We start from the raw sequence: 12441 nt of genomic DNA, 5'->3' as shown, positions 1-12441 counted from the left end.
TCGTGTCTGACTCTGTGAGACCCCGGAGACAGCAGCCCACCGGGCTCTCCCGTCCCTGGGATTTTCCAGGCAAGAACCCTGGAGTGGGTTGCCATTTCCTTCTCCAATGCATGAAAGTGAAAGTGAAGTTGCTCAGTCGTGTCGTGACCCCACGGACTGCAGCCTACCAGGCTCCTCCGCCCATGGGATTTTCCAGGCAAGAAGTCCCCCCAAATTAAATAGTTAAACATAAATCCAACAAAATATGGACAAGACCTGTATAAGGGAAAACTACAAAACTCTAATCAAAAAAAGCTAAATAAATGAAGAGGTATTTCATGTACATGGATAACAAGACTAAGTATTATTAACATTAGCTCTTCCCACCTTGATTTATAGATACAATGCTCTACAAGTTAAATCCTAGCAAGTTACTGTGTGAACATTGCCAAGGTGGTTGTAAAGTGTATGTGGAAAAAAGTCAACACGATATTGAAGGAGAAGATTCAAGCTGAAGGACCTCCACTATCTGACTTTAAGACTCACTAAAAAGCTACAGTAATCAAGGCATCACTGATTCAATGGACATGAACTTGAGCAAACCCCAGGAGATGATGAGGAAGAGGGAAGCCTGGTATGCTGCAGTCCGTGGGGTCGTGAAGAGTTGGACACGACCTGGCGACTGAATAACAGCAGTCAAGATAGTGTAGTATTTGCAAAAGAACAAATATATCAGTGGAAGAGAATAGAGATCCCACAAATAGACCCACAAAAATAGAGTCAACTGATCTCCGACAAAGGAGCAAAGGCAATAAAATCGAGAAAATTAGTTTTTTCAACAAATGGTGTTGGAAAAACTGAATATCCACAGACAATCTGGAAAAAAATAACTGAATCACTTTGCTATACACCTGAAACTAACATAAAGTTGAGAGTCAACCATGCCTAATGGATACATGTATATCCATATGTATCACTGAGTTCCTAGTAGTCCATCTGGTACTATCACAACATTGTTAATCAACTATATGCCAATACAAAATAAAAGGTTTAAAAAAAAAAAAAAACAGAGAACTCAAAAATTAACTCAAAATGGATTGTAGATAGACCTAAAAGTAAAACACAAAGCTATAAAATTCCTAGAAAATAATACAGGAAAAAATCTAGATCTCCTCAGTTTTGGAAATGACGTTTTTTTTCTTTTGCCATGCTGCACAGCTTACAGGATCTTAGTTCCCCAACCAGGGATTGAACTCAGGTCCATGGCAGTGCAAGTGCTGAGTCCTACCCACCAGACTACCAGGGAATTCTCTGGTAGTGACTTTTTAAATATAATACAAAAAGCATGATCCATGAAAGAAATCACTGATATGCTGGATTTCATTAAAATTAGAAACTTCTGCTCTCCACAAGACATGCCTAAAGAGTGAGAAGATAAACCACAGACTGAGAAAAATATTTGCAAAAGATATGTGTGATAAAGGACTCTTACCCAAAATATACAAAGTAACTCTTAAACCTCAACAACAAAAAGACAAAAATTTCTATTTAAAAATGGGCGAAATATCTGAACACCTCACCAAGAAAGATGGTAAATAAGCATAAGAAAAGATGTTCAACATCTTTTTCATTATATTTCATTAGAGAATTGCAAGTTAAAACAATGAGATACCACTACACATCTGTTAGAACAGCCAAAATCTGAAACACTGACCACCACCAAATTCTGGCAAGCATGTGGAACAACAAGAACTTTTATTCATTGCTGGTGGGAATGCAAAATGATACAGCCACTTTGGAAGATAGTCGGGCAGTTTCATATGAAACTAAATATGCTCTTATCATATAAGCCAGCAACTGCAAACTTTGATATTTACTCAAGTGAGTAGAAAGCTTATGTCCACAGAGAAACCTTTACACAGATATTTATAGCAGCTTTATTCATAATTGCCAAAACTTGGAAGCAACCGAGATGTCTTCGAATAGGTGAATGCATAAATAAACTGTGGTACATCCAGACAAAGAATATCATTTAGTTCTAGAAAGAAATGAGCTGTCAAGCCATAAGAACACACGGAGGAAGCTTAAATGCATACTACTAAGTGAAAGAATCCTATATGAAAAGACTACATACTGTATGATTCCAACTAAATGACATTCTAGGAAAAGTAAAAGTAAAACTTTTCACTGGAGACAGTGAAAAGTTTGCCAGGGTTAGAGGAAGAGAGAGAGATGAATAGGTGAAGTATAAAAGATTTTTAGAACAGTAAGACTCTTCTATCTGCTGTTATAATGGTGGATATGTATCATTACATATTTGCCAAAATCCATAAAATATACACCACCAAGAGTGAGCCCTAGTGTAAACGATGGACTTTGGATGATAATAGTAGTGTCAATGAGGTTCATCAATGATAACAAATGTACTAATCCAGTGTGGGATGGTGATAGTGGGGAAAGCTGTGCATATGTTAGGGCAAGGTATACACAAGAACCCTGTATTTTATGTTCAATTTTGCTGTGAATTCAAAACTTCTCTGAAAAAATAGGATGGACAGAGAGATTAATACACACATACATACACAGCGGTAGATAGATCTCCTAGGATATCAAAATAATAAAGGTATATTCTCTCTGCTTTTATAGAATATACGTGGCACAAGTGGTAAAGAATACGCCTGCAATGCAAGAGACCCATGTTCGATCCTTGGGTCAGGAAGATCTTCTGGAGAACGGAATGACTGCCCACTCCAGTATTCTTGCCTGGAGAATCCCATGGACAGAGGAGTCTGGTGGGCTACAGTCGAAGAGGTCACAAAGAGTTGGCCACAACTGGGCAAATAAGCACACACACATCATATCATTTCTATTCTACATCAAATATTCAGCATGTTACAGAAACACGAACTTGTTACTGATCAGATCAGAAGAAAGTGGGAGAGCTAAGATAAGACATGTCTCCAGATATTTTGCTTTTAAGAAAATACAATTATAAAGAAAAGCATAAAGAAGGAAAGGATATGATTCACTCATTCTTCCAACTGTATATTCCCAAACCACCCAAAAGAATATTCAGCCAGCCTTCAACTTTTGTGCCTATTTTTATGATCTAAATGTTTGTCCCCGTTATCCTGCTGGGAAACAGAGGAATGAAAAGCACGCATGCACAAAGTTATCTTCTCCCAGAGGGAAATGTAACAGGCAAGTCTCCTTGGCATTTGTGAATTAACTGAACCACTGGTTGTCTTAAGTTTCTCTCAGAGAACTAGAAAGTGAAAGTGAAAGTGAAGTCGCTCAGTCGTGTCCGACTCTTTGCGACCCCGTGGACTGTAGCCTACCAGGCTTCTCTGTCCATGGGATTCTCCAGGCAAGAATACTGGAGTGGGTTACCATTTCCTGCTCCAGGGGATCTTCCCAACCCAAGGATTGAACCTGGGTCTCCCCCATGGGAGGCAGATGCTTTAACCTCTGAGCCACCAGGGAAGCCCCCTAATCAATTATTTTCCAACCATGATAACAATTTCATGAATGACAAAAAGACTTCCAAGATGGAAAGGGGAAGTAAGAAGGAGAACACATGATGGAATGCAGGGTAAATGACATTGGGAGCATTAAATGCAGAATGGAAGGAAGGCCTTCTAGGAACTACCACAGGAGCAACATCTCTCCACTGCATGGCTGCAGACCTGCCCTGACGCACCCATGACATCACCACCCAAAGATTTGTACCAGCTTTGGGTCCAATAGGTATACTCACAAGTCACAGAAGGTATCCACTGTGAGGTTTCAGAGTCTTATCAAATATAGACAAGGCATAAAGAAATACTTTATATGCATAATATCTGGATAAAATTTATCCCAGTGATCCATTTTCCTAAGATTAGTTATCTGGCCTATCTGGAATGCATTTCACATTTTAAATCTTGAGAGACTTAAGAATAGAGCCCTACATAAAATGTTCCTTTTAATTAGTCTCTGCTTCCAACAGCTCTCCCTTTCAAATCTTCTTCAGTGTCACCACCAATGATCTCTCTAAAGCAGAGCAACAGATCTGCAGTCAAGTCAGGGGAAGGGTCACATAAGTGTCCTTCCTCTGCCTTCTATTTTCAACCTCACCAGAATGACAGCTAATGGCTTTTTCAGGTGTGGAGATATCAGAACAAAGGGTATGGGAGTGAATAGAGCAGTAAAAAGAGACTGCAATAATTTTCTGCAAAATGGGTAAAGGTGTGATAACTGGCCAGGAGGAACATGAAAAACGAAACTCAAATGCCTATAGAGGGGACATGGTAAAGAAAAGCAAGCTGACTTGTCTTGCAGAAACCCCATAAGGGGTCAGGGTTCAGAGACACAGCAAAAGTTTAGAAAGAGATGAGTTGGTTGAAAGATGTCAAGTTCACACACACACACACACACACACACACACACACCCATACACACATGTGCACATGTCAAAAGAAACCAAGTGTTTATTCTCTGAATAAACAAAAAATGACAACCTCTTAACTCAAAAGCATGAGCAAAGATAGATTGTGTGAAAACTGTTATACTGGTTTTCAGTCAGTTCAGTTCAGTCGCTCAGTCGTGTCCGACTCTTTGCGACCCCATGAATCTCAGCACGCCAGGCCTCCCTGTCCATCACGAACTCCCGGAGTTCACTCAGACTCACGTCCGTCGAGTCCGTGATGCCATCCAGCCATCTCATCCTCGGTCGTCCCCTTCTCCTCCTGCCCCCAATCCCTCCCAGCATCAGAGTCTTTTCCAATGAGTCAACTCTTCGCATGACGTGGCCAAAGTACTGGAGTTTCAGCTTTAGCATCAGTCCTTCCAAAGAAATCCTAGGGTTGATCTCCTTCAGAATGGACTGGTTGGATCTCCTTGCAGTCCAAGGGACCCTCAAGAGTCTTCTCCAACACCACAGTTCAAACGCATCAATTCTTCAGCACTCAGCCTTCTTCACAGTCCAACTCTCACATCCATACATGACCACAGGAAAAACCATAGCCTTGACTAGACAGACCTTAGTCGGCAAAGTAATGTCTGTGCTTTTGAATATACTATCTAGGTTGGTCATAACTTTTCTTCCAAGGAGTAAGCGTCTTTTAATTTCATGGCTGCAGTCACCATCTGTAGTGATTCTGGAGCCCAAAAAAATAAAAGCTGACACTGTTTCCACTGTTTCCCCATCTATTTCTCATGAAGTGATGGGACTGGATGCCATGATTTTAGTAGCCCACAATTCTTTAGTTCTATTTCCAGAACACCACACATTTCAGAAAGCTTTAACTCTGAAAGAGTGAAACCAAAACTACTGGGGGAAGAGCTAAGCAAAGAAAGACGATTCAGGAAGAACAGCAAACCTCTTAATGCTTTATATGAAATTTTTCAGAGAAATAAGAGAAAATAGTATACACATGAAGCATGAACAGGATGCTGGAGAGAAGGAAGGAAGGAAAGAAGGGGGCAGGGAGGATGGAGAGGAAATAAATGAGGGCAGGAGAGAGGGAGAAGGCAAGGGGAGGGAGATGAGGGGAGAGAGAGAAGCCTGACGGTGTCCAAGGAACTTTAAAATTAAAACTAGGAGAGCCAAAAGAAATTTAAATGGCAAGGCTAGTACACAGAATGAGGTAACACCTAGAAGTAGAAGGAAAGAAAATTAGATGAAAAATAGAATAGAAAAAAATAAGAGAATTAATCCACAAGGAGTAACAATTACGGCCAACATTTCAGAAAGAAAGAAACAAAGATGAAGAAATTACTAAAGAATAATTCAAGAAACGTTCCAAGAATTAACAGATACAGGTGTCCAAGACTGAAAGACCCACTAGAGTTTGTCGTTTACCGTGAGGCTTTTTTTTAATATACACGAACCTTTATCATCATGAAATTTTAAAACAGTAACAATAAATTTTTTTCTATATGTATTCAGAGGGAAAAAGCAGGTGCCATAGAAAGGATAGGAAGTCACAATAATATATGACTGGCTCAGCAACAACAATGGGTGCTGGGAAACAATAAAGCAATACCTTTTCCACAAAGTTCTGAGTAAGACTGGCATCTGTAGCCAGCCAAACTATGACTCAAGAGTGACAGTGGAATAAGCACACGTTCAGACCAGCAGACCCAGAAAGGGCACAACACGGCTGCCAGGGCACAGTGGATCCAGCATCGGAGAGGAGAAGTCCCAGAGTCACAGCCATGGCACTCACCAAGAGAGTGGCCTATTCAGCAGGTTCTGGGTAGGAGGCCACCAAGGAAAACAAGGACCCATGTGGGCAGGTACATGGAAAAGGTTACTGATGGCTGTGGAACAAAGCATGGGAGCATTTAGGGAACACAGTCATAATTTCATAGGTATCTAATAAATGAAAAGAGAAAGCAACTTTTTAATTCCAGGAAAAACAAAGAGTTAAACTAGAAAAGAGGTACAGTTAGAGTACACTATTTGGCTTGTCAACAAATAATAATTGTATAGTAATATGATATAAATATTAAATACTAATTTTACTTTGTTAAAGTATAATACAAATAGAGAAGCGAATGAAACAGGAGAACTAAGTTCTGACTATGCTAGAAAGTTGTAATTTAGTCTAAAATTATAAAAAAATAAATTTATAGTTTACAAATATTACTTAGAAACTAGATGTAAATACCAGAGGGCATAGCTGGCAGAGCTAAGGTGGTTGCCTCTAGGAAGTGGGGGATAGGGGTCAGGATAGTTAAGACAGAGGATTATGAGAATTATCCAAACTTTATAATTATGCTGATTTTTGTTCTAATGTAAAAATAATATATTTTAAGATAAGGAAGAAATGAAGGATGCAGGGAGAGAGGAGGGTGGGAAAGCAGGACAGATGGGAAATCTTTGGCCCACACCTTTCCAAGTGCATTGGGATCCCTCACAGAACTGCATGCTCCCATTAACCTGCTGAGCCACGTTCTGGGTTGAAAATAGCTGGTTTAAGCATTTCTGAAAACAAACACAAAGAGAATACATTTGTGAGAAAACATTTGTGTACATCTCAGGTGTATTACATGGTGTAGAAGTAAACCTGATAATTCACTGGAAAGTTTAAAGACTACACATTGTCAAAACCAACACTGCAATAGTTGCCATTATTTATTAAATAACCACCATGTAATGAACACAGTACTGAACATTTTGCTAATATATTATTTCTTTTTTAATTAATTTTTATTTACTTGTAATTGCTTTATGGGCTTCCCTGGTGGCACAGTGGTAAAGAATTTGCCTGCCAGTTCAGGAGATGCAAGAGACACACATTTGATCCCTGGGTAAGAAAGATCCCTTGGGGAAGGAAATGGCAACCCACTCCAGTATTCTTGCTTGGGGAAATTCATGGACAGAGGAGCCTGGTGGGCTACAGTCCATAGCATCGCAAAGAGTCGGACACAACTGAGAGACTAAACAACAACAAAATAGCTTTATAATGTTGTGTTAGTTTCTTTGGAGGGGAAGGAATTAAACTAGTTATCTTTTTTTTTTAATTTTTATTTTTACTTTATTTTACTTTGCAATACTGTATTGGTTTTGCCACATATTGACATGAATCTGCCATGGGTGTACATGAGTTCCCAATCTTGAACCCCCCTCCCACCTCCCTCCCCATATCATCTCTCTGGGTCATCCCCATGCAACAGCCCCAAGCATCCTGTATCCTGTATTGAACATAGACTGGCGATTCATTTCTTACATGATATTATACATGTTTCAATGCCATTCTCCCAAATCATCCCACCCTCTCCCTTTCCCTCAGAGTCCAAAAGTCCGTTCTATACATCTGTGTCTCTTTTGCTGTCTCGCATACAGGGTTATCATTACCATCTTTCTAAATTCCATACATATGTGTTAGTATACTGTATTGGTGTTTTTCTTTCTGGCTTACTTCACTCTGTATAATCGGCTCCAGTTTCATCCACCTCATTAGAACTGATTCAAATGTATTCTTTTTAATGCCTGAGTAACACTCCATTGTGTATATGTACCACAGCTTTCTTATCCATTCATCTGCTGATGTCCTGGCTATTATAAACAGTGCTGCGATGAACATTGGGGTACACGTGTCTCTTTCAATTCTGGTTTCCTCGGTGTGTATGCCCAGCAGTGGGATTGCTGGGTCATAAGGCAATTCTATTTGCAATTTTTTAAGGAATCTCCACACTGTTCTCCATAGTGGCTGTACTAGTTTGCATTCCCACCAACAGTGTAAGAGGGTTCCCTTTTCTCCACACCCTCGCCAGCATTTATTGCTTGTAGACTTTTGGATCACAGCCATTCTGACTGGTGTGAAATGGTGCCTCATTGTGGTCTTGATTTGCATTTCTCTGATAATGATAAACTAGTTATCTTAAAGGTCCTTTTCCACTAACTCCTTTTCCCATGAGAAATGGAAACATCAACTCACAGAGAGGTTAAGTCAATTGTCTAAATTTACATGAGCACAAAAATCAAGTTGCTATTTCTCTGGGCAAGTATACAATGAGCCCTCCTGACATTCTTATATCTGTGCGTGTGTGCTAAGTTGCTTCAGTCCTGTCCAACTCTATGCAACCCTATAGACTGCAGCCTGACAGGCTTCTCTGTCCATGGAGATTCTCCAGGCAAGAATTCTGGAGTAGGTTGCCGTGCCCTCCTCCCAGAGATCTTTCCAACCCAGGGATTAAACCTGTATCCTCACATCTACCTGCATTGGCTGGCGAGTTCTTTACCATTAGAGTCACCTGGGAAGCCCCATTCTTACATCTAACTCTGATCAAAAACAAAGAGGCAAATTAGTAAAAGGGGGAAACAAAAGTACTTATTCTAGAAATATAATAGTGAAGAGTCAAAACAGAGAAGACTCTTTTTTTCTCCTTCTCAATGATACATTTAATCACTGGATCACTATAATTCAGACAGAAGTCTCTCCGCCAAGCATCACTTTGATATTTTGGCTTTCTTCCCAGATATTATGTCATATAATAGGCACTGCCAGTCAATGAATCATGGATGTTTAGGTATTCAAAGTAGAAAAATTAAATATACGGTAGAGTTCCACAACCGCAGAAATATGGGCAAATAATGCATTGTTGTGGTCTACCAGATACCTTCCCCCTGGCTTCTGATCCTCAAAACTGTCTGCAGACATGTCAGATGCTCTGTGGGGAACAAAATCACCCCTGTTTGAGAAGCACTGGTATAAAATACCATTTCTAAATGCCCTGCTGGCCAGTAGCTCAGTGCCACTCTTCATGGATTCATTCTTCAGGATCCCGTAGAGACAACAAAGCTGACCTAGGCATTTCCCAGATAGTGTGCTTGCGCTCCATGCACCCAGGGATACTCTTCGCTGGGTGAGATCTCCTATTACTTTAATGAGCAACGTGGCATACAGCTGGCTGGGTATGAGAATTCTGAACATCTCCATAGCTAGTCAGCTCTCACTATGGAAATACCCGCTGGATGATCTCTGAGGACCACAGGAGGACACCTGTTCACTGCCAAGGTGAAAGACCTCGCTTTACATCTGTACCGTTTTTGCTGCTATTGGACTCCCAACTAGTCATGACAATAAATGCTCTACATAAAGTAGTGAAACAGCTTCCATTATCCCCTGCCCGGGTTCTCCAGTGAAACCGGGATGATGTTCAGGCTGGATAACAATTGCTGTAATGATGGTAACTTGCCCGCACCATCGCGACCCCACCAACAGAGCCACCAACTTTGCTGCTACCAGTTACCAGACAGCACAAGGGGAAGGGAATTGGAAGTCCTGGAAGTCAGGGCAGTAAAAACTCCAGCCACCAGAAGAGGGTGGAAAGGACAGTGGTGCTAATAGCCTGGCCTGGGCGTGAGTTCAACAGCACACATAGTTCCCTCAACGTAACTCCCTGGCCATCTTACCCTTACCCAGCAACAAGCAAGTAACGAGTGAAGTCACTCAGTCATGTCCGACTCTTTGCGACCCCATGGACTGTAGCCTGCCAGGTTCCTCCATCCCTGGGATTTTCCAGGCAAGAATATTGGAGTGATTTGCCATTTCCTCCTCCAGGGGATCTTCTCGACCCACGGATCAAAGCCGGGTCTCCCACACTGCAAGCAGACTCTACCATCTGAGCCACCAGGGAAGCCCCACCCAGCAGCAAAGCACCTAGGAGAAGACTTGCTCTAATACAATTGTTTTCAACTGCATATAAGTTCAAATAATTAAACTTCACATTCACAATATTTTATTGTTCCTCCCGCAAAACACATATACCAAACACAGGAAGCACACACCAAATGACCAACTTTGCCTAAATTGAGAATTTATGACATTCCTAGTTCAGTTTTCTAAATGAAACATTGATTCCTTCAGAGGCTCTTCACTGGATTCGATAAACCTAAAATCATGCTATTGATATTTAATGTGCCCAAAGGATTTAGGGTGGACTATGATATTAGAATCATAATCAATAAGATCTTTAAAATAATTAAGTTAACTTCATAGGAAAATTTTTTTAAAAAACCACAAAGACTTACGGGAAATTTTGAAAAAACCATCTTATAGAGGAGGAGTCAAACCAATCTGACAAAGGGCAGACCATATTACCACACACTTTCCAAAGAATTGGGAAAAGACTGCACAACAGAACTTTGCACTGAGAGGAAACATACATAGTATGCATAGTTTTATTTTATTTTATTTTTTTTACCACACTGCTTGGCATGCAAAATCTTAGTTCCCAGACCAGGGACAAACCCACACCCCCTGCACGGGACCACTGGGGAAGTCCCTCTGTTTTTAATCTTTACCATTTGGATGGTTAGTCTCATTTTCACTTTTTTGATTGATGTTAATTAAACTTTTTTTTGTGTTACTTAACAACCCTGTTTCTTTTTGGAAGTGTCTTTCATACACTCATTTTTCCTATCAGGAACCCATCCTTTCCTTATTGATTTGTAAGAGCAGCTAAGCCAGCTCTTATCTCATGTTTGGGACTCAACTGTTTGAGCTTCTCAAGATGAGAAATCTTTGGTTTTCTCTCTTCACCCACCAGGTCTTTTGAAGGAACTTTATCCTTCCGGCCTCTGTCCACTGCATGAGGTGCCTTGCCAAACTGGAAAGCAGAGTTATTTGTTCCAGAACTTTCTTTGTTGGGGGTCTTCAGTGGTTCCTTGCAGGATCCTGCCAGAAAACATTTAGCTTTGAATTTGGTTTTTAAAATAATAGCTCAGTTGGTAAAGAATCTGCCTGCAATGCAGGAGACCTGGGTTTGATTCCTGGGTTGGGAAAATGCCTTGAAGAAGGAAATGGCAACCTACTCCAGTATTCTTGCCTGGAGAATCCCATGGATAGAGGACCCTGGCAGGCTACATACAGTCCATGGGGTCGCAAGAGTTGGACACAACTTAGAGACTAAACCACCACCATAATCTCTTAAACCTTTGGTGGGAGGTCAGTCCTTGACATGTACAGAACATGAACATGTAGGCCCTCATCTCTCCAAAGCCCTGGTCGGGGTGGGGTGGAGGGGTGACACAGAGCCAAGGGTACTGGGTTCATGAGTGAACACTGGGTGAGAAATTCCCTCAGTGGCCTCAGAACCGGGAGGAAATGTCAAGATTAAAGACCTGACTCCAACTGCAGCAGCAGCAGCAACAGAAACATTTTAACTCTGCATGGAAAGAACACATTTGCGCATTTGAAGAATGGATACAAACAGTTCAAAGTTTAAAATGATGGTGAGAAGAGTAGCTGGTTTGCGCAGGTGGTGAACATCCTGCCAGGAAGTCACTATGGGATGCCTGCCTTTCAGTCACTGATGTTCACTACATGATTATAGCAAAACACTTCACCTCTCCCTGTTCCTGGTGCACAAAGATATAAAACTAGTTTGAGATGACTTCAGTAAAATACTTCCAAAGGTACTGTCATGGAAGAGCCAATGTTGTTTACCTTGTTATTATCCATGTCTATTCTCTTCTCAAGACTGAGAAAGCCCTTTACCAGACTTTTAACTGCAATGAAAACCTTCACAAGTCATCTTCTTAAGTTAAATATCTGCTATATCACTTGTTCATCAGAGGAACCAAGGGACAAATGGATTAAGTATTTTGGCCTTTTGCCATGTGACAATCTCTTCTTATTTGGACAAACATGTGCTGGATAAGCTGTCACTGATGTTCCTAGAGCCCAACCCCTCAAGTTCTGGGCTATCCAAAATCTAAGAGGAAGGAAGAATCCAAAATCTAATTTTAACTTTGCAGAAACGTTCTGCAAAGTTTTAGATCTTACTCTTTGTCCTGCAAAATTATGCATGCCTGTTTTGTGATATTTGTAGACAAGTAAAGAGGAGAAGCAACAGTTAGAACTGCACATGGAACAACAGACTGGTTCCAAATAGGAAAAGGAGTACATCAAGGCTGTATATTGTCACCCTGCTTGTTTAACTTATATGCAGAGTACATCATGAGAAACA

The 12441-nt window shown here is 40.8% G+C and overlaps 1 protein-coding gene across 1 annotated transcript in view; it reads right to left on the bottom strand.

Annotated features, from left to right (window-relative positions):
* CDC20B (cell division cycle 20B) overlaps positions 1-12441 on the bottom strand; it is a 69093-nt gene that overhangs the window by 25312 nt on the left and 31340 nt on the right. Inside the window, 2 exon segments of the mRNA XM_052658958.1 lie at positions 6856-6949; positions 11017-11147. Coding sequence (XP_052514918.1) covers positions 6856-6949; positions 11017-11147 — 225 coding nt within the window.

Source organism: Budorcas taxicolor, chromosome 20, assembly GCF_023091745.1.
Source record: "Budorcas taxicolor isolate Tak-1 chromosome 20, Takin1.1, whole genome shotgun sequence".
Taxonomy (NCBI): domain Eukaryota; kingdom Metazoa; phylum Chordata; class Mammalia; order Artiodactyla; family Bovidae; genus Budorcas; species Budorcas taxicolor.
This window is presented reverse-complemented; position numbering and strand designations above follow the sequence as displayed.